The sequence below is a fragment of the Trematomus bernacchii genome, unplaced genomic scaffold (assembly GCF_902827165.1).
Source record: "Trematomus bernacchii unplaced genomic scaffold, fTreBer1.1, whole genome shotgun sequence".
NCBI lineage: Eukaryota > Metazoa > Chordata > Actinopteri > Perciformes > Nototheniidae > Trematomus > Trematomus bernacchii.
Genome location: NW_022988098.1, coordinates 9064290 through 9087742, shown reverse-complemented (window position 1 = coordinate 9087742; position 23453 = coordinate 9064290). Strand labels below are relative to the sequence as shown.

The following is a 23453-nucleotide window of genomic DNA, read 5'->3' as shown; positions in this document are numbered from 1 at the left end:
AACAGCTGGCCCTGTGGCTCTACGTCATTCACTTTTTACCTCACGACTTGGGTCCATAACAACCATTTATTTTCCTTTGCTGGCCTGACGCAGCTAACTTCAGATGAGCAAATCTATGTGCTAATGTGTCTGCTCTCACGGCGCACATAGAGACATTTATCCAGATCAGACTTGTGACTAAATACAATTGGTGTCTGAGCAGGAGACACAAAGTGTTTATGCAGGCATCAGTGCACTCATGCACGCCTTTGAGCCTGCATGTGTCGAAGTATCTAGACTAATGAGGCTTCCCTCCAAGCTTCACTGACATCAAAACAAACCGAGACACTGCACGACAGATACATTTTGATGGATCTGTTGAGCTACCTTGCCAAACTGCAGGCATATAGGTATCTTGCCAGAGATACCGACAATGATTATGCACTGCTAGTTTGCTGTTATTATCGCAGTCCTGTATCATGCTGTTCATAATCTGCCCTTCTCTGTATGATATTTCTTATAATTTGAGACATTATGTCTTTTGAAAGTGGCAGTCAAGGACAGAATGCACTGCTTTGTTCAGCAGAAGTGATAAGAAAGAGAGACAATTTCATTAAAGTTCGGCATTTGGGCACAAAAGAAAAGACAAGATTTATCATCTTCATCAATTGGCTGAGGGAGCTCCGGCATTGAACGGACTAGCAATGTGGATTCATCATTGCATTTTGTCAGGAGAACAGCGACATGGCAAAATAGATTTTCTGTTGATTTGATATGTTGATTTGAGCTTATTCCATTATGTTTGTGGCCGGTTAAGTTTAGAGTTGATCTTGATTTGCAGATGGACGCATACAAGAGTCCAGCATACAAGTTTATAATGATAAAGACCCAACAAAAATATCAAGCAAAGCAAATAACCTTGATGCATAATACTTTGTGTAACATGCCCCCATACATAGGGGTTCATAGTTATCAAGTCTTTTATTCTTATATTAACAGTCATGCTACCAATGCATAAACAAAATACCAGAACAATATCTCCTTCATCTTTGAGGAAAGAGCTCCATTCAAATAGTACTCACTGTGGGTAAATGTGCACCTTGTGTGCTTTTCTATTACAAGTGCAGCCTTTCAATCACAACAGAATGCTTGCTCCCTGGAGAAGGCGTATCTGTATTTTCATTAGCATGTTTTAAAGAAACAGTTACGATCATTAGATTTTTAAAGCTGGCTTTTCCACATCACCGTTTATTTAATTGTGTAAGAAACATATTGAAACCATGTCATTTTGGGTCATTACATTGGAAATGATCAGTCAAGAATACAAGTGTTAACCATCAAAATTCCACAGTCATAAGGCTTAGAGCACATGTGTCAAACTCAAGGCCCGGGGGCCAAATCCGGCCTGTGGTAGATTTAATTCCGGCCCGCAGGATAATTTCTAATAACTATTAGATCTGGCCCGCCGGTATATTGCACGCACACCTTCACTCAATCCTGAGGGTTTCCTCAGCTCAGAGCCTGAGCCCAAACATTGATGAACTTGCACCCAAGATGAGATGCCAAGTATCTAGGACGGTCGGAGAGAGTGGACAGTTGGCTGAAGGGAGAGACGGTGAGGGGGCAGGAGGGGTTGTGGCCCAGGTGACGGGGGACACAGGGCCTGCCGTGGTACAAGACAAGTGGAGAATTAAAGGGGTGCAGGATATGTGCTGTCCAGAGAAGAAAGGCAGATGGAAGGAGCACTATTGGCGTTTATGAAGAAATATGGAGAGATTGAGGTGACAAGATGATGGCCAAGGAAGGGAGGGAGAGGGAGGGGGGGTTGAGGAGAGTGAAAGGAAAGGTCTCAAGCATCATTAGTTTCAATCTCTGGCCTCATTGCAGGTGACAGCAGCATGGCTAAATTACCTGGCACTCAAATTAAACAGGGCATATAGTGAGAGTGAGAGACAGTGAGAAAGGAAGGGACAGAGAGAGAGACAGTGTGTGTGTGTGTGTGTGTGTGTGTGTGTGTGTGTGTGTGTGTGTGTGTGTGTGTGTGTGTGTGTGTGTGTGTGTGTGTGTGTGTGTGTGTGTGTGTGTGTGTGTGTGTGGTGTGGTGGGGGTGTTGACACATTAATGCAATTTCTCTCTGGATCCCTCCGTTCCCTCGGCCCAGCCCTGGATAATGAGCTAGCGAACACTCTGCCTTCCCCCCCCCACTGGGCCTACCTGCCATGACAAAAGTCTCTGAACGCTATTTTTGGAGCCCCACTTCTCATTTATTTCCTTGAATTGGTGATGATAATGATCATTGTGGCTTGAGGTGCCATATTCAAATTAACTGCCATTCCTCCGGTGCTATCGGCCCGGCATCTCCCAGCCTGCAAAAAAGTGTCCCTGCACCGCGCCCGTCGGCTCCCACCGTTCCTCCCCTCCCTTACCTCTCCTGGAAGCTACACAAAGACCATTGAAGCAGCGCCGGCTGATATGTTTCCTTGTTGAGCTTATTCAAATCAGGTGTTTGAAAACTAACCTTGTTTGCATTGTAATGTTGCGTGGCAGAGCATCTACAATTGACAATTTACTCATACAGGCCTGTTAGAGGGCTAGGTGCGTCAGTGCTGTGAATATGAAATGAATTACATTCCCCCCAGTCTGATAAAGAGATTTGTATTCGTCAGTCTAGTGTGTGTGTGTGTGTGTGTGTGTGTGTGTTTGTGTGTGTGTGTGTATTTTGTGGGAAAAAAGGCCATCATGCTGCCACTCTCACTTTGCACTGTTTTAGGAACAAAGATAATAAAGTGTTTCTGTGAAACAAAACACCTGGGGGATAACTGTCACTGCAGAGACTCCTCTCAGTACAACATCTGTGTGTGTGTGTGTGTGTGTGTGTGTGTGTGTGTGTGTGTTTAACCTAGGGCTGGTTGGCTGATAGAAACACTTTTTTGTCAAAATATTTGTGCAGCGCCAGTGGAGTGTTCATTATTCAAACAGCGGAAGTTTTCCGAAGAAGTAGAACAGGAGTGATTTCTACAATCGGTGACACTTCCATATGTGAGCATCTGTGTGTTATATCTACTTCATCTTAGCAGCTGCTGTGGGTAATCTGAGCTGGTCGGGGGCTAATGGCTGACTTGTTTTCTGGTCCAGCTGAGCTCTTAATTACATGATTGAGCTTGTTATGGCCTAATTAAAATGGTAAAACACAGGGCAGAGAGAGGGAGTGAGTGAAAGAGCTGGGAGAGCTCCCCCCCCTCCCCCCCCCCCTTTATTAAACTGTTAACCCACAAGGTCCCCTACCTCACCCCCTTGTCTGCCCCCGGCTATTTGGAATGGGCCACGATCTACAGCCATAATCAGCGGGCCTACATTTCAATAACACATTTGATCATTTAACCTCTAGTTGTACACATCAAGGTGGCAGAGCGTGTTCCATTTGGGGAATTGAGAGGGGGGACATTTGTGTCGATAAGAAAGTTAAACACAAAAACAAAATTACCAGCGAGTTATTACAAGAGCCCGAGGACAGAAAAAAAGTTGGCTAAGTTTGTATCAGAAACTAAGACACAAGAGGGAGGGGACAGCGCGAGAGAATAAGGCGATGAACAATGTTTTTGTTGTTCAGTTTTTGAGAGTATACTTTTGGGTCAATTAACAATAAAGATCAATTGATATCTCCTTATCCTTTCTTCTGTGATTTTCAGCCCGCAGTAATGAGATAAATATTTATGAATGCTGAAAGTCCCCTGCCTCTCCTCCTTGTGTCAAATGCTCAGCATGATCAAAGGCTCAGCCCAAAAACACACGACACACTAAAAGCATCAAGGCTCTGTCTGGCATTGTTTTTCTACTGTCCCACAGCTCACACACAGAAAACTGGATAATTTAGATATGTGAAAAGGGTAGAGGTTGCACAATTATAGAGTAGCTACGGTGTGTGATTAAAGATGATCCAATCTTTTTGACATTTCTCCAGAACAGAGAGATGCTTCCACACAATGCATGAGCCCCCTTCTCCCACCTCTCTCTCTTCTGCCTGTCTGCCTTTCTGTATGTCTCTCTTTCTCTCTCTCTGCTGTGCAGGGTTGAGTTGTTAATTAGAATCGTGGCCAGGCCAAATGGATTCAGACCTTCTTCCTTCTGTAATGGTGCTGCAGACCCCAAGCTGTGGGCTTTAATTCTCCTCTCATCAGTCTGATGGAAAAATCACCTCACTGCCATTCAGCGCTGCCTCTCATTAACCAAGCCAAGAAAAGGTGCCCGATCACAATGGACAATTTTATTATGTTTTTTCACCTCTTTTTTCTTTTCTTCTTATTGCATACATATGCAAATAAGTCATTCGGTAACCTAAAAATGTATGCACACAGTATGTGTGACAAGAAAAATGTCACATATGCACAATATCATGTGACATTTTCTTAATTTTTCTGAATTAGCTTGGCATTGATTTTGCTTTATGACAATCAAATGCAGCAATGAACCAAACAGGATCCATGGGCATCTATTCAGAAACCTGTGTGTACTGTATATGAGTCCCTAAATACTTACGAGGGTGGGCTGCGGGGTTTATGTGTGTATTGACAGGCTATGTGGAGGCAAAGTGAGCACCTGTCTGTGCGTAACTCATTATAATATCTAAGAATTGAAGGATTATGAAACACAGCAGGTCATAATTAGAATATCTTGTTTTATAATCTATCCCGAGTGTATTTATTTATATATATATATATTCTTTTTGAATAAAACATGAACATGGTACAATTTAAAAGGTATCAGTTATTGTATTTTTCCCCCAAAAATGAGATTATTTTTTTAGCAGCTAAATAATGTTTTGTTAACTTTTGTTAAATGTTGGATTAATTTCAATCTGCCATACCATTTAAATATTATAGCCCATTACTCAACATAGATGAGCTCAGATTTGATTTTCTCGCTCCATTCGCCATCATCAGAAATACAAATAAAATAAAATACTTTATTCTCCATCACAAGGCAATGGACATTCTTGGACGTGGCTCACACGGTACATATAAGATAAACATGTACCAAAAAGATACATGAAGCAATAAAGATATATCCACACAGAGTTAAGAAATACACATAAATGGCAAATGATGTGTGGTTTCCTTGTAAAAGAATAAGTAAAACAGCTAAAAGCTGATTTTTTTTATTTTTACTTCCCTTCTAATTATTCAAAAATAAAAAGGATTTAAATCCGACATTTCAGCAGTGGCATCGTCCTGGCTGCATGGAGATGCCACTGTGCAAGAACAACAGGGGGCAGTGTTGGGTCACACTAAACACCCAGCTCTCTGTGCACCTCCCTCTCTCCCCCTTTCCCTCCCTCTTTCTCTCTCTGGCCAAAGTCCAGTCTAACCACCTCTCAGGATTAATTACACTTTTTCAATTAATGTTCTAATGAGAGCTGCTGGTGCAGAAGTCTGATAAGGCAGTTAGGGAGTGAATCACACACACACACACACACACACACACACACACACACACACACACACACACACACACACACACACACACACACACACACACACACACACACACACACACACACACACACACACACACACACACACACACACACACACACACACACACACACACACACACACACACACACACACACACACACCCCTCCCGTCAACAATTTCCTGGCGGTAATTACTTGCGGCTCTGAGGTGAGTTTTCATTGCCAGTTGTGAAGTAGCTCCACACGACTCTCCTCTTTCTCTCAGCCATCATGCTCGTGTGTCGCACTCGAGAGTCGCTGGCTGCTGCTGTCCTGCTGGCTGCTGTCAGTCAGCTTGACAATGGGAGTTCAGGCAGGGAGCGCGCTGCTCGTGCGCGAGCCTTGAGGAAAGGAGTGGATAGAGAAGGAAAGAGCGCATATACTTGTGTTCGTCTGCACTCTGCACATCGTTTTTGATGAAATTGACGAGGAGAGAAAAAAAAAGTATAAAAGGATCGATCCTATTGGCTCGAGTATCGATATTTTGAAACGTAACGTAATATCGGAAGTATCGATATTGTGGTATTGATCCGCCCACCCCTACTTTAAAGTAGAGACACTAGATACTGATATACAGCTGAACATCAGCAGGAGAGGACTCTTTAAAGTAGAGACACTACATACTGATATACACCTGAACATCAGCAGGAGAGGACTCTTTAAAGTAGAGACACTACATACTGATATACACCTGAACATCAGCAGGAGAGGACTCTTTAAAGTAGAGACACTACATACTGATATACACCTGAACATCAGCAGGAGAGGACTCTTTAAAGTAGAGACATTACACACTGATATACACCTGAACATCAGCAGGAGAGGACTCTTTAAAGTAGAGACACTACATACTGATATACACCTGAACATCAGCAGGAGAGGACTCTTTAAAGTAGAGACACTACATACTGATATACACCTGAATATCAGCAGGAGAGGACTCTTTAAAGTAGAGACACTAAATACTGATATACACCTGAACATCAGCAGGAGAGGACTCTTTAAAGTAGAGACACTACATACTGATATACACCTGAACATCAGCAGGAGAGGACTCTTTAAAGTAGAGACATTACACACTGATATACACCTGAACATCAGCAGGAGAGGACTCTTTAAAGTAGAGACACTACATACTGATATACACCTGAACATCAGCAGGAGAGGACTCTTTAAAGTAGAGGCATTACATACTGATATACACCTGAACATCAGCAGGAGAGGACTCTTTAAAGTAGAGACACTACATACTGATATACACCTGAACATCAGCAGGAGAGGACTCTTTAAAGTAGAGACATTACATACTGATATACACCTGAACATCAGCAGGAGAGTACTCTTTAAAGTAGAGACACTACATACTGATATACAGCTGAACATCAGCAGGAGAGGACTCTTTAAAGTAGAGACACTACATACTGATATACAGCTGAACATCAGCAGGAGAGGACTCTTTAAAGTAGAGACACTACATACTGATATACACCTGAACATCAGCAGGAGAGGACTCTTTAAAGTAGAGACACTACATACTGAAATACACATTACTTGTTAGACGCTTTTATCAATACTGTGGGCAATCCCCACAGGAGCAATTTGGGGTGAAGTGTCTTGCCCAGGGACACGACGACATGCTGACTGCAGTGGGGTTTGAACCTGTGACCCCCTGATCCGAACACCTACGGACAACCCACTGCGCCACACACCTCCCTGAAAATCAGCAGGAGAGGACTCTTTAAAGTAGAGACACTACATACTGTAACAACACTTACACATGTAAATAACACATTGTAAGCTACATTTTTAGTTTTTTGGTAATCTAAAACATAGACAAGTATGGTTTGCCCTTAAGATGTCTTTGTGTCATTTGTATGTGTGCACCCTTCCCATATGGACAGGAAGAGTGGACAGCTAAGCGTTGCTGGTGGAGGGAGAGGTGTGGAGAGGGCAGAGGTGGGGACTCGAGTCACATGACTTGACTCGAGTCGGACTCGAGTCGCATATTTTTGGACTTGAGACTTGCTTGACTAACATTGATAAAAGACTTGACTTGACTTTGACTTGGTATTCATGACTTGAGACTTGACTTAAGCTTGAGACAGATGACTTGAAAGGACTTGACTTTTTAAAATGAAATATTTGCGTTTGTTTTTGTATTGAGATATTACATTTCGTTTTTTCGAAACGTGATTGGGTGATTATAGCACCGTGCGCGCAAACCTGGCAACCCACTAGCAGTGTTGCCAACTTGGCGACTTTCTCGTTAAATTCGGCGGCTTTCCAAACCCTCCGGCTACTTATTTTTGTCAAAAGCGACTAACGACTAATTTAACGACTTGTAATGGTGTTATTAGGGACTTTTCTGGTGTTTGGAGACTCAAATATTGTTCAGCAGTTAACGAGCCGCGGGTGCTGCCGTGAGCCCCTCTGCCCTCCCATAGTACTCACAGGCGCTCGGCCTCCCGCAGCAGCTCAGCTGCAGTCAGAGCAGAGAGGAGACAGCCACACTCTCCCGCGTCGAGACTGCAAATGAATTGCGCATGAGCGGGATTTAAATGTAAAATGTAAATGTTTCTTCACTGTCACACTATAATAAATAACTGCCTTTGCTTTGCTTTGACTCACACAGCCTCAGTCACTTAATCACCTCGTCCACTGTGTGTGTGCCTCTGTGACAAGCTAAACATCCACGGAGGTCATCATGTCACAGTCTAAAGTTACTGTGGCCTATTCACAAAAGTACAGAAAGGAGTGGGAATCAAACCCTGAGTTTAAAGGATGGTTGAAGCCATTTATTGGAGATGACACACGGGCCTACTGATATAGGCCTACTGCCTTTATTGTAAGGGAGATTTCTACTAAAAACTACTAAAAAATCCTGTAACTGCTCTGCTGACTTTCTACCCTTTTTCTACATTGGTTCCAGCGTGTGAAGATTAACGGCGTCGGCTTCCGTTAGCCTCAGAGTAATTGTTAAGACAGCGATGAACAGTCCTTAGCTCTAATCCCCAAATCAAAGAGAAGTTGCGCAGAACACCAACATTCAGGTTTGATTTCCTTCACTCAAAAAAAACATGACTTAATCTTTCCTTCCTTTCAGAGATCGCAGCGCAGAAGCTAGACTTACCTCCTGTATTTACTAATTAGCGAGAATGTGATTCAGGGTTCTTGAATTCACTTCCCACAGAACAGTACAAATAATGTAAGCTTTATGAAAGAAAAAGACAAAGGTGGTATTTCTAAGTGAGTCTGGAGATGTTGTAACATGCAGTAGGGTGTGACATATACAGCACACTGTGAGGTAAAAAGGAGAGGAAGAAAATTGTCTCGGAGTGTGACTACAAAGATAGATGTGTGTGGAGAAGAGAAACATATACAGAGATGAAAGGTTAAGGGAGAACAAAGCATGTCGAGTAGTGAGCATGGTTAAATAATTGTTGTTTTATTGTGCATGCACTGTGCAAATGTACTCTAGGTAGAAGCTGTGGCATAATCCTGAGGGAGCAACACTATCAACAGACAAAGACTTGCATACCATTTATTCATCCAATTTGACCTGACAGCTAATTCCATTTTTTTATGAACACACATATGTTAATATCCCTTCATATTTCCTTCTTGGCTTCAATTCAAACTGTCCTTTGGTGTTTGTGTGGAGCCCAAGGCTGAGCGTCATTACGGTGCTCGGCAGGCTCATTGCAGATCTATTATGTTGATTTGACTCCATGAGGTGGTAGAGAAAGCACTTGCTATGTGAGAAGCAGAGTAATGTGATTATATTACAGGAGCAGCAGGGTTGTTTGATAAGTATAGGGCCAGGCCACGGCTGTAGATGGGCCCCGGTGCCCTGTAGCTCCACAGTTTGGGAGCACATTCATTAACAGCCACAGATTATTACCAACAGCTTGTGCTGGGTACTGCCCAGCACACACACCATCATAAACATTCACATCTGTACACTGTCACTGTTCAAATTGAATGCATTCATTCTCTAATTTGATTACATTATTTCCTTGTTTGATGTATATGATGCTGTGTGTGCACACTGCGAACAGGAGATAAGAAGCATCACCACATGAGGACCAATTTGCTTACTTTCTTAGTCGGAGAAACTTTATTCTCTCTCTCTATTTAGATGTCACTGTTGGTGGCAAAGCTATGAGTTCTTAGATGGGGAATATTAATATTAATATCCGCTTTTCTTCTGTCTCACTAAAACCCACCCTCTTGCATCCTCCAGCTCCATACAAAACATGGCTTCTTGTGTAGGAGAGGACTCTTTTAGAGTAGAACACTTAAACCAGTTGTTAATGACTTATGAAACTATTTTGATAGTATTCAATCAAACTTCAAATTCACATTGTTTATCAGAAGAATAAACTATGACAATATTATTATTCAGTCATGAAGCTAGTCCTTATTGTAACTTCAACTTGAGGCGCTCCTATCAAGACTAGCGATTCACTTCCCACTGCGTACATGCCCTCATTCTCACTCTGTCTGAAATTCAATATTGTTTTTTGTGTCACACACAAACACCCACAAAAAACGTGGCTGTGTTGCCTCGGGGTCGTGACAGTGCTGCTGCGGTTCTGAGGAGGTGATGGCAGACAGTCAGCAGCAAACAGCAGACACCAACCGACTGTGTGCACGAGCCTGTGAACTGTACGCACTCTGAGGAGATACATGTGTCAGAGACATATCTGTAATGTTCAGCCTCATATAAATGTGGTTTAATTGAGTCTTGTGATAATACTGTGACATGAAAGGTGTAAATGAATACAAATAGAACGATCTGAACTGCGACAGGGAAGGCAGAGAGTTGCGACGTGACTTTCTGGAAGTTTTGTCAGGCAGCTAACTTTATGTAAGACAGTGTTAGAATTACTCGTGGTACATACATAGCTCTGGCTGAGGAACATATTAAGCTATTAGCATGTTAAGACATTTTAGGTCATGAACATTTCCCAACGAGGGGGTGCAGTTCTTCCAAAGCTGGATAGTTCATATTTATGAAATGTGTTCAGATCTTCCCGGCGTATTCAAAGGATGGGTATATATTTAGTATACATGCTGTAACACTTAGACATACAATATTTACAGAAAAAACTCGAACAGGGTATGGCAACTGTACATTCTTATTGTTTGTGCTTCTTAAGCTGCCTTTTGTGTATACTTATGGAAATGTTCCTTTATCTTCAGGAGTCTTCAGTGGAGTGCTGCTCGGGGACAGGGGTTATGCCTGCCAGCCTTTCCTAATGACCCCATATCCTGACCCTGGTGAAGGGCCACTTTCAATGTGGCCCATACCAAAACCAGGGTCAGGATAGAAATGACCTTTGGACTACTGAAGGCCCGATTCACCTGCCTGTGAGGGCTCAGAGTGGCCCTTGAAAGAGCGGTTCCCATCATAACGGCCTGTGTTGTGCTGCACAACATTGCAACCATGAGGAATGAGAGGGCCCCTCATGCAATCCCCCAACCTCCTGATGTGGTAGACCCCATCACCCTGGACTACCCTACTGGCAGGGCTGTCAGAGATGCTATTGCATGTTATATTGGCCAATATTTCTTGGTTTACTTTTTCTTTAAAGACAAAAGGGATTTGTGTTTTAGGTATCCTAAAAGATGTAAAGGTCACCTTATGCACCTTTCATTTGACTTGAAAAAAAATTACTGAATGTTACAAAATTACCTGTCTTTCTCTCTCCAATTTCTCCACCTCCAGCTTTGTTTTTTCCATCAACAGCTTCTGGTGCTCTATGAGGAGGTCATTCAATTGGATGCTTTGGACTAGGGTCCGTTTGTACAGGGCCCGCACAGTGTCTGCTTCAGCCTGAAACACATGAAACACATATATGTTGCTTTAACATTCAAGCATGGCTCACAGCAAGAAAGCTGACAATTTTAAACTTGACTATACTTTTACATTTTGTTTAATTAATTACTTGTCGTGAGGGCCTAGATGAGGGCCTAGATGAGGGCTTAGATGAGGGCCTAGATGAGGGCCCAGGCTGCGGGGGAGGAATCGGCACCCGCTGTGGGGGAGGAATCGGCACCTGCTGTGGGGGAGGAATCGGCACCTGCTGTGGGGGAGGAATCGGCACCTGCTGTGGGGGAGGAATCAGCACCTGCTGTGGGGGAGGAATCAGCACCTGTAGCTGCCGGGGAGGAAGAGTTCCTTCTTCCTGCGAATTGAGCAAAGCAAATATATTTTCAATACACAGTAGTTTTTTGTCCCATGTGCAGACCACCACCATGTGCAAGTAATCAGAAAGAATCAATTAAAGCAACGTGTCCACACCATCTCTGCGCTCTCTGACAGTGTGTCATCCTCATCTAGGCCCCCCTGAAAAGAAGAAGAAATGTAAATGGTCTATTTTATCCATATTCAGCTCAAGGTGACATACCAAAGGTTACGTTACCTCTGTATGAGGTATAGTTGTTGATTGGGGGGGGGGGGCAGCAACACCATGTTCTTCCCATCATCTGCAGAACAATAAAATACATGTTACTTACTCCCACAAAAATAGATATATAATTGTGTTTTATAGCAACCCAGCTGTTTCAAGCTCCCTGAATCTTACCCTGTATATAAAGGTGGTGGGAGCTGCTGCAACCAGGGTCTGTAGAGAACCCCCCTTCCACCCCTACCATCAAGGGCCGACCCTCATTGTTGCTGAGGGCCAGCTCCTCGGCAGGGGTGAACTCTGCTGGAGGAGGGCCCCTCCTTTTTTTTCTTGTTGGCTGCAAGAATTGGGAAAAAATGTGACCGCTTTCCTATACAGTTATGAAACCCAGACCAATTGAAGCAATACAAAACGTGTATTTTCAAGATCTCAAAAGAGGGACATTTACCAGATTGAAGGATGTTCTTGTATTTTATTTTGGTCTGTTCCCAGGTCCTTTTGGAGCCGCCGGGATTACATCTGAAAAACGAAACGAAAAATGTCATGTACAGCTTGAATTAAAAATAAATGCTATAAATTAAAAGGATAAAAAGAACATTAGGCTTAAAGCATGGCTCAAAGTCCACTTGTGACCCTCGGGCGATGATATGATAAAGACAAAAAGGCTGCCACTCAATGATCAATTTGGTATTTTAATGACTATTTATCCGCTGAACTAGAAAATTAATCTGGAAGCGTGACATGACTGCCGTGCATCCAATACACTTTTTAAAGATGTGCAGCTGTGCACGCTGTTACATAGGACGTAATTTACTTACGCATTCACAGAGTCAGCAATTTGTTGCCAACCACTTTGGCGACTTTTGGCAGCCGCAACCGTGTTGCTTTTAACTTTTATCATGTGCTTGAAGTCCTCAAAGCGGCTCATTATAACACTTTGCTCCTCCGCTGTGAAGTACGCTGCTCTAGCCTTGTCCATGTTTGTGATTGGTCGAATGCTCCAGATTCCACCCATTGTATGTGAACGCGCACCTAACTAGATAGGACACGGCTGGCTTGAGATCGAGTTGATAGCCAGCGTCGTAGGACAGTTTAGCGAGAGCGTTTTTCTTTTTTGGATTAAGTCAACCGGATAACTCAAAACATATCCAGGATATGTTGAACTAGATTCTAAGTATACCCCCCTGGTCCGGAGCAGGTTAGGTTGCAGGCTAAGAAATCAACTCAGTGAAAGCACCGCCTGCTGACCAATCAGAGCTCCGTGTGCGGAGTTTAAAGCTATCAAGTCATATTACAGGATAGAGGAAATACAGAAAAACTGCCATTGAACGTGAAAATGAATAGAATATCCCCTCCCATCTTCAGAGCAATCTGACTATTATAACATTAGCGTTAAGAAAGCTTACTTAAATATCTGCCACAACATAAGTAACCGGATCAGAGTAACATTAAGTACAGTCCGCGGCACTGTGAGTGCAGACGTAGATGTGTCCCATTATCATTCATATCATATCACATCATAATGTATCATATATTTCCTTATCTGAGTCAGCTGAGCCGTATCTGGCCGTGCAACACTCACAGTGTCACATACTTTATGCAGAAGTATTATTTTAAGCAACACATTAAGTTGACGAAAAACACTCGAGTCAAATGTAATTAAAGTCAGATCCACTCGTGTCTTGGACGGGGCAGTGATTTCATAAACCTGTTAATGTACGCATTCAAACACTTTTTCTTTTACCAGCTGTATTCACCTTGCAGGTGCAGCTATGTGGCTTTTATCCTGGATAAAGTGTTTAAGACATGGATGTTTAAAGTTTAACTTCTTCATATTTGACTAATATTAAAGTTCACTTTTCATTCAGGAAGTATGACGCTGCGCTGTCAGTACGCTTCTCCATGTTTGAGATTGGTCGAATGCTCCAAATACCACCCCTTTCATGTGAACGCGCACCTAACTAGATAGGACACGGCTGGCTTGAGCGATCCACTTGATAACCAGCGTCGTAGTACAGTTTAGCGAGAGCGCGTATGTTTTGGATTGGGCCAACCGGCTAACTCAAACATATCCAGGTTAGGAAAATCCGGCTTCGTAGTACAGGCCTCTGGTGTGTAATGTGCATGAACAGCAGACATGTTGATTATTTATTAATAGCATTTTATGTGTGAAAAACGTCTCATCCCAAGCCAGTCAGACCAAACAAAACTAAGGTACATTATTGTCTGTCTGGCTGTGGTATTAGCCGGTCTAAATGGATTTAACAGAAGTCTGTGAAATAATTGAGTATATAAATCACTGAAACTCTTTAATCTGTTTCTAGTGTCGATACTCGTGGCAATTGGGTGTGTGTGGGTGTGTTGTTTTTTGTATGGAAAGGGATAGCACAGCAATGAAAATAGTCCAAGCATCATTATGACAAAACATTGCACATTATTTCCTTCCTATTTCTTTATCTTGACTTACCTACACTCACAGCATCAGATTAAAATCGCCATAGCAAGGGATCTGATCTGACCTGTGCAAATGTAAGAGCAAATAATGTCCTTTTCTACTGTACACAGAGAAATGAAAAAAACAATATTTCTGTCACTTGAGGGGGAAAATGGGAAGTCAGCATTGCAAACTAAAACACAGAAGTTGTGTTGACGTATTAAGGATTAAAACTGGGTATAGCCTGTATCAGCCTGTATGGAAATGAACCAGCATGCATGGACACACACACATATAGAGCATACATTATGCGTCCTGCCATATGTAAGACATTTGTAGACATATATAAAGACTATATATTATTGAATTACAATTAAGATAATAAGATTAGATATACTTTATTTGATCTAACATATTGATGTTTTTTCGTTATAGCAGCTTGTGAAAACCATAACAAATAAGTGATTAAATGCTACAGTATTCAGCAAACACAACTGCAGAGCTGCAAACATTGCAAACAGACTAAGGTCTACAACACCAAGTTGTCTTTGTGTATTTGTGAATGAAGCGCCATCTCATGGTTAAATCCTGTAATTGAACAAATGGGGAAATTTGGCAACGCCCTCTTAGCAATTTGGCAACGCCCCCAGCCACTGGGATCCGCTGGGTGGAGTCCTATCTGGAGTGCCACATCTGTATAAACTATGGACGCCCCCTAACACCTGCATCAACGCCTCTGTTCAGACACATACTAAAAAGGAAATGTGTTTTTACCAGATGAAATTATCTCAATTGAATCTATAGAGGAACTGTAAGTACTGTTTTACAGGAAGTCATTTCAGTTTTCCAGCAATCAGGCATGCGATTAACTGGCATGAGGCAATATTATATATGTTCTGTCATGCCACACTAACGGCCCGTCCACACAGCAGCGTTAAAAAAATCTTGGAGGTGGGCGTATCTGAAGCTTGGGGATTTTTTGCGAGCAAGGCACCAACAACCAATCACATGAATCTCCCGCCCCCGACATACGAAGCAAAAAAGCCCGAAGTAAACTGGATATAAACTCCCCAAACAGGCGAAAACCTACCACTGTCTCTGCCACCTCCCTCCATGCCTGGCTCCTCCGGTTTATATCCCGGTAGGTAAATAGGGACTGGTCATAAAGCACCGGGTGATTCCCTACCGCTAATTTCTCCTCCATGTTTTAGAATATGAGGAAATGACCTGCGGTATGTCTCTCCCAGCATACACGCGGTTTGATTGGCTAGAGCTTGAACTGTCAGATTTGCGTACACGGGATTTGATTGGCTGACGCTTCCACCTCAGCTTCAAAAGTTGAACATTGCTCAACTTTGAATCCTGAAAATCCTGAAAATCTCCGCTCGCCTGCCCACAATGCAGTTCGGCGAAAAGTGAGGCAAAGTGACGTCACCCCATTCAAAGTGAATGGGCAGAAGCGTTCCAAGATCTTTTAACCGCTGCTGTGTGGACGCTCCGTAACAGATGTTCTGTCTTTAGTGCTCGCTGCTGGTTCCACTGCTCCTTAGAATTTCATTACACACATTAGTGCAGCTTGTGTTTTCTGTATGTATTTTCATTTAGGATAAACATTGACATGGATATTGCTTATCAAATCATGGCATTTTTAACTAAGATAAATTGTTGCAGATTTTCCAGTGGAGTGTGTTTAATGACTCGTAAATGTATATGTTATAACTCAGCCAGTCTGTTACAAAGCTTAGTGTATTGATGTAGTGACGTTTTAGTCCTGCTGTTATTTTAAAGTAATTAGTTAACAACAGTGATGGCTGTGTGTTCGTCAGTTTAGTTAAAACTGTCCAGCCTGGAGTCTACTTTAGGGAACCTTACACTTTTTTCTCTATTTAAAGGTATTCCAAACCAGGTTTTCAGAAGTGAAGCTGTTAATAAAGTTTCTTCCCTTTCAAAGTACTCTGCAGCCTGACTGTCACCTTTCATGAGAAGACAACGGGTTAAACAAACAGCTTAGAATTCCACAACCTCAGCAGGCAGTTTGATATCATATCTAATCCCATAAAGCAGCAGAAAGGAGCTCCACTGCCCCCAGTAGAGGGGCCAGGAGCCTAGTTGGTAGTGTGGCTGCGGTTGCTGCACCGCTGCTCTGTTGTTTTATGGTGGACGAGCTCGCGTTTGATAGCACCCTGGTTTCCTGGCTTGTGGTCTCAAACAGTGTGTAAATGTTTGCTGGATGGATGTTTGGATGTCGTTACCTGGAACAGGATTTTATTGCAGCCCCTCCCTTCTCTATATATCTCTCTATCAGAACCAGTACAAGAACAGACAACAGACCGAAAGAGATATACACCAGTCCTGCATTTACTGTTGATATCTCCTTAAAGCCTCAGTGTTGGCTACATTTACTTACATGCACTTAGGAATTAGGTTACACATACTGTAAGGCACTGGGGAGCAATTATAAGTCTTGACTTTTAGAATTGGTGATTCATTGAAGTCATTTACCTGGCTGTTTGAACATTACATTACATGTTACTTGTTAGACGCTTTTATCCAAAACGACTTACATACTCAATACTGTGGACAATCCCCACAGGAGCAATTTGGGGTGAAGTGTCTCAGGGACACAACGACATGCTGACTGCAGTGGGGTTTGAACCTGTGCTCCCTTGATCCGAACACCAACGCTCTATCCACTGCGCCACACGCCTCCTGAACCCATCATTATAGTTAAATCACAACAAGACAAGCATCAGTGTTTTATCAAATATAACACCTCATACAACACGTTATTTTGCCACAGAGGAGAGTAAACATGGTGTTAGGAGTTATTTTGAAATTAACCTGTTAAGCCCGAGAGACCCCGGTACCGGGGCACTGCCGCAACATCTTGCAGGAAACAGTGTCTGAGGGCATGTTCATTTAATAAACTATGAATGTTTTATATCCATGTAACGGGAAGAAACTCATCTAACTGATCATATTTTTTTTTTTTTAAAAAGAAAACCCACAATGCTAACGCTGGGCCTCTGAATTAGCAACGAGCGAAAAATGCTAACAGATTACTGCACCAAAAATCACTCACAAAACTTTATTATTTATCATTTCTCTACATCCAACACATCGATTCACATCGTGAGGTGACACAGAATCTATGGGTACCCTCAATATCACTGAATTATACGAAATCGCGACGTTATAAGCAAAAACAGACATCAAAACATTTGACGCTAGGTAGCTAAAAATGCTAACATTTTTACCTTGGCTCTGAAGTCTCTCCAAAGTGGTCTTCAATGGCATTAAAACGATAAAAACTCTGCTGAAGTTAATCCATAGGTTAATCCAATGTGTCTGTGTGCCTTTGAAATGATTTATGATAATCCATGAGCAATGAGATTGATAATCCATGTTTTTCCGTTTCTAGATATCAGAGCTAGAGTGTAGCTTCACTCTAATGCAAAATTACATGCGCAAAGCCCCCACCTTTTTGTTTCACAATGAGTGTGTGTGGGGGACTCCCCCTTCGATTCTATTGGCTCTAACGGTCAGAAAGAGGTGTCAACCATCAAAATCGAGCAAGGGGGGCCAGAGATATGGAAAATCCACCCAAATGACCCCAGAAGTGGTTTATTTTTGCTAAACCTCTCTAAAAAGGTCAAATTTCACTTGTTTTGCATCAATCTTAATACAGGGTACTTATTATATGTTGTACTTTGGATTCCTAAAGCTTTTAGTCTACCTTACCATCATCCAAGGGTAGTTTTCACTATAAGTACAAAATAATTTTTGGACGGACACTATAATTTACAGTCAAAAGATTATTAATTTAACCCTTTTAGAAGGGAAGATATGGTCATTTGTTCTGGGAATGTCATTTTCGAGCCTGAGACCTGAAAAACAGGCTCAGGGCTTAACAGGTTAAAGAACGGCCCCAGGCTGTGACAAAAAGTCAGAAGGTCAGGAGGTGGTATTATTTGCTAATGAGTTGACGCAAATAGTTGACACAGATCCCCATGAACATTCTTCAGGGGAAAAATATATCAGTGCATCCCCGTCACCGTGTGCTCTTCTTCTGCAGTCCAGTGGTGTTGGTGTGGAGTAAAGCGTGCAGTGATCTGGTACTTGGAGGTGATAAATGGGGGCCGGCAGACCCCGAGTGTTATCAGTGCTACCTGCAAACTAGGAGAACACAGGGTTGGCTCTGGGGTAGGACAAAGCCAGACTGTGGCTAAGGTTGATATATCGCTGCAGACTCACAATAGGATTCATTTTGTAAGGGCCTCTGTGAACATGCTGAGAACAAGAGGGGAAATAGCTGCAAGAGTGTGTGTTTATGGAGAGAGGAAGAGAGAGATGTAATTTATGTCCGTATATGTGTGTGTGCACGTTAGAAGAGACCTCGTAGACATTGATATGAATCACACAAAATGTTGTGTACTTCATTGGGTGTATTGCCAGGTGAAGTATATTCCTCTCTCCAGCTGATGATTGAGTTTTTGATAGAACCGCTGCCGTGTGTCTGTGTAAAGGATGCTCTTGTTAAAAAAAGGCATGCGGCTGTAAAACGGCCAACCAATTAATTCCAATCTGTTCCAGAGGGCAGATGACATCATAAAAGTGCGTCATCTTGCCAGAACCTATGATGTCAGTTTTTCAAAATCTACAAAGCCCGGGAGGTGTCATGGAGGGAAAAAACAACACTAATTTGTGCACTTGAGTTTTTAATTTGGGCTCTTGATTTCCTAATCTGTGCGCATAGACTGATGTAATATTTGACTTGCTGTGATACAGATGCTTTCAAGCTCTGTCTCTCTTTGCTCAAAGAAAGCTACAAAGCCGCTCTTCAATAAATACATGTAAAGTTGCTGTGTAGGTCCAATGCTGCCTCCGCATAAAAGAAAAACATCTGAACATACATGATATCTTTGAATAGGCTCTGTAAACGTAACAGATAGCAGAGGTGTGGACTCGAGTCACATGACTTGGACTCGATTCAGACTCGAGTCACCAATTTGATGACTTTGGACTCGACTTGACAAAATCACAAAACACTTGCGACTCGACTTGGACTTGAACACCAATGACTCGGGACTTGACCTGGACTTGAGCCTTCTGACTTGAGGTGACTTGATAATTTAATTCAGGGGTCTCCAACACGCCGATCACGAGATGCCGCTAGAAGAGCAGACTCCCGTCGGGGAGAGCAGAATCTTCAGCAGCTGCAACTCTTGCTGAGAATCCATGCAGGCAGGGGCGGGACTTTATTTTGCTGAGCCACCATGCGGCCAATCATATGCGAGGACACACTAGGATCATACCATTATGTGAAAGAAGGGTGGGGGGGCAGACGCTCCAAAGACAGCAGGTGTAGTGGTACAGGCCAGCTACACAGAGCGACGGGGAGACGGGGAGACAGATTTAAATGCAAGCGCGTCGGAAAAAGTCAAGAAATTAGCGAAAACCGAAAAAAGAAGCAGCTTCTGGCTGCATTTCAATGATATTGGAGAAAGCAAAGCTGAGTGCAGGATTTGTAAAATGAAAATAACCTTCAGAGCAGGGTTTTTTTTTTGGTAACCACTCAGGATTTATTGCCAGAGGTGGGAGAAGTTCAGATCTTGTACTTGAGTAACAGTACCAGAGTGTAGGAATACTCGGTTACAATAAAAAGTCCTGCATTCAAAATGTTACAAGTAAAAGTAGAAAAGTATTAGCATCAAAATATAGTTAAAGTACCACCTGCAGAGGGATCTAGATTCAGGTGTTCTTTTCCCCATAGAGACGCCTCGCTGCACATTATCCCTTGCATAAAGATAGATTGTGGGTCCCTTATAACATGCTGTACACAGTGGAAATAAACATTCTGGTCACCTCAACATCAGGGATCTTATCCATTAAACTCCTTCTGAATCAAACCGTCACGGTAAGCTTACCTTACTGATCCCTCTTAAAATAGAAGACAAACACGTTACTTTACTAGCAGAGAGAAAATGGATTATTAAATTATTAATGTGACTAATAAAGAGCAGTTTGATTATTAAGTATTATTCTGTTGATCGATGTCATTACATTTGTTGAAAAGCACATAAGGACTTGTTTAAGACTCGTTTTGTCAAAGTTTAGGACTTGGACTTGACTTGAACTTTCCCATCCTGACTTGAGACTTGACTCGGACTTGAGCGCAAAGACTTGAGACTTGACTCGGACTTGAGCGCAAAGACTTGAGACTTGACTCGGACTTGCAAAACAATGACTTGGTCCCACCTCTGCAAGTTACTAAGTAAAGTAAATAAGGTAACGATTTTCTAACAAATCATTCAAACTGAGTCCTCAGTCAAATATAACCTCAAGACACGACTGAACACGGATTACTGTCAAACTTGTATTAAAAGTTATCAAAATAAAAACAAATTAATATAATATTTAGCTTATAAGCTCTTTACTGAAAACATTGTACTGATGTTAGTCTTTTGTAATCATACATGTATATATGGTAAGTACATTAAATATTCTTTCATCAGTTAAATGCAACATACTTATAAATCGAGAAACAGTTTTTATTTAAGTTTTAGTAATACCCAGCAGTATTTGAATCAGCACAAAACATAAATGAATACACACCTTCCTCCAGCCCTTCCTCCACGTCCATGCTGTCTTCCTCCTCTTCATCGTCATAGTTGTAGTTTGGGTCAAAGGTCATGAACTTAAGGCAAAGCTTTGTCACCGTGGCAACATCTCCTTTGGACAGCTGTCAATCAACGGAAACAACATGAAGGTCAGTGTGTGTGTGTGTGTGTGTGTGTGTGTGTGTGTGTGTACCTTCACGGACGTGGAGGACGACGAGCTGAGAGAGTACTGTTTCCAGGCCTTTGAAGCCTTTATACGCAGGCACACACACACACACACACACACACACACACACACACACACACACACACACACACACACACACACACACACACACACACACACACACACACACACACACACACACACACACACACACGCACGCACGCACGCACACACACACACACACACAGACCTTCATGTTGTTTCCGTTGATTGACAGCTGTCCAAAGGAGATGCCCCCACATGTTGCCACGGTGACAAAGCTTTGCCTTAAGTTCATGACCTTTGACCCGAACTACAACTATGACGATGAAGAGGAGGAGGAAGACAGCATGGACGTGGAGGAAGGGCTGGAGGAAGGTGTGTATTCATTTATGTTTTGTGCTGATTCAAAAACACACACACACACACACACACACACACACACACACACACACACACACACACACACACAAACACACACACACACACACACCCCACACCCCCCTCCCGTCGACAATTTCCTGGCGGTAATTACTTGCGGCTCTGAGGTGAGTTTTCATTGCCAGTTGTGAAATAGCTCCACACGACTCTCCTCTTTCTCTCAGCCATCATGCTCGTGTGTCGCACTCGAGAGTCGCTGGCTGCTGCTGGCTGCTGTCAGTCAGCTTGATAATGGGAGTTCAGGCAGGGACACCTTCCTCCAGCCCTTCCTCCACGTCCATGCTGTCTTCCTCCTCCTCTTCATCGTCATAGTTGTAGTTCGGGTCAAAGGTCATGAACTTAAGGCAAAGCTTTGTCACCGTGGCAACATGTGGGGGCATCTCCTTTGGACAGCTGTCAAAGTGAGTGTGTGTGTGTGTGTGTGTGTGTGTGTGTGTGTGTGTGTGTGTGTGTGTGTGTGTGTGTGTGTGTGTGTGTGTGTGTGTGTACCTGCGTATAAAGGCTTCAAAGGCCTGGAAACAGTACTCTCTCAGCTCGTCGTCCTCCACGTCCGTGAACTTCAACACCATCGGGATTAACTTCTCTAAGTACACACACACACACACACACACACACACACACACACACACACACACACACACACACACACACACACACACACACACACACACACACACACACACACACACACACACACACACACACACACACACACACACACACACACACACACACACACACACCAAAGCTTATGAGTTTCTAGATGTGTTCTTTTTTCGTAAATTGAGAATGAAAATGTCAAAATGAAGATCTTTTCAAAATAAAAGTATGTTAGTAATCGAGATGGAAACTGAGGTTGTAAGTACTCAAGAACTAGGGTTGCGGTCGAATAGTCCATTTAGCTTAGGAACCTTCCTAACGGAGTGAAATGACCCGGAAGTCCCTCAGTGGCAGCCATGATAAGTGCCGTTCGAATTCTCTAAATGAAAGGAAAGGAGGTTTCAAACTTCCTTTATAACCTCCTTTAGCTTAGGAACCACTGGACCTCCCTAACCGAAAGGAGAGGAGAAAATGCTGCCCCACAATGCCTTGCGGCCGCGGCATTTGCCGTCACACAACAGTCGGCCGTTCACGGAAACAACCGATTATGAACGAGAAATTATATCATGAAAGTTACGGTGCTTATTAAGCATTTTAAAACGTATGTGGTAAGTTGCCAAAGTGCTTTGTTTTGAACGTTCATCAGTATTATAATCAAAAAGAGAAATATGAACGTTAGTTTTTACTGAAATGATCAAATAAAGTCAACATTTCACAGTCTTTACTGAGCTGTGGGGTTTGTTCAACTTTTAGAAGATGTTTGAATGGTGATATACACAGTGATAGATGTTAAGGACTAACTTTATAATAAATACAGTATTTATTTTAAGATATTTTCATACAATCATATGTATTGGGATCATTTGTATTAATGTGGACCGGAGGGAGAGGGTGACGAGCATAAGTTTCACTTTCCTTTTTTATTTCAATTCCAACTTTGGTCATGAAGAATATGTTTCTCTGTTGTCCCTGTTCATAAAGCATAAAGCAACAGCATCAGAGCACGGTGCAGAGTCTCTAGATGAGTTTACAGTAGTCCCTCGTTCTTATTAAACATCCATGTTGTAGTCCGCTGTATAGAAAACTGTAGTTTCCATAGTTTCCCCACAGCAGCAGACGCACATTTATGACCTCCGCTGGCGCATCATAAACACGTCGGATAGTGAAAGTGCAGTCGGTTCTCTAAAGTGCCGCAGTCTCTTCTCCTAAATCCTTTTGAATTCTCCTATCCACTATCCCTTAACCCCGT

The 23453-nt window shown here is 42.6% G+C and overlaps 1 protein-coding gene across 10 annotated transcripts in view; it reads right to left on the bottom strand.

The window, feature by feature from the left end:
- Nucleotides 1–23453, bottom strand: part of LOC117475536 — a 78958-nt gene that overhangs the window by 19404 nt on the left and 36101 nt on the right. For 2 of the 10 annotated variants that reach the window (XM_034121799.1, XM_034121807.1), the window contains exons 3-9: nucleotides 20954–21080; nucleotides 12353–12423; nucleotides 12082–12241; nucleotides 11920–11983; nucleotides 11799–11843; nucleotides 11443–11682; nucleotides 11190–11330 (exon numbers count right to left, since the gene is read on the bottom strand). The exons of 1 other annotated variant lie outside the window; for it this stretch is intronic. In XM_034121799.1, the coding sequence (XP_033977690.1) occupies nucleotides 11190–11330; nucleotides 11443–11682; nucleotides 11799–11801 (384 nt within the window). In that variant the 5' untranslated portion in view covers nucleotides 11802–11843; nucleotides 11920–11983; nucleotides 12082–12241; nucleotides 12353–12423; nucleotides 20954–21080. Of the gene's footprint in view, nucleotides 1–11189; nucleotides 11331–11423; nucleotides 11683–11798; nucleotides 11844–11919; nucleotides 11984–12081; nucleotides 12242–12352; nucleotides 12424–14371; nucleotides 14424–20953; nucleotides 21081–21698; nucleotides 21849–23453 lie in introns of those variants that run through there. 7 more of the 10 variants (XM_034121800.1, XM_034121802.1, XM_034121801.1 and 4 more) reach the window with 7 other exon arrangements.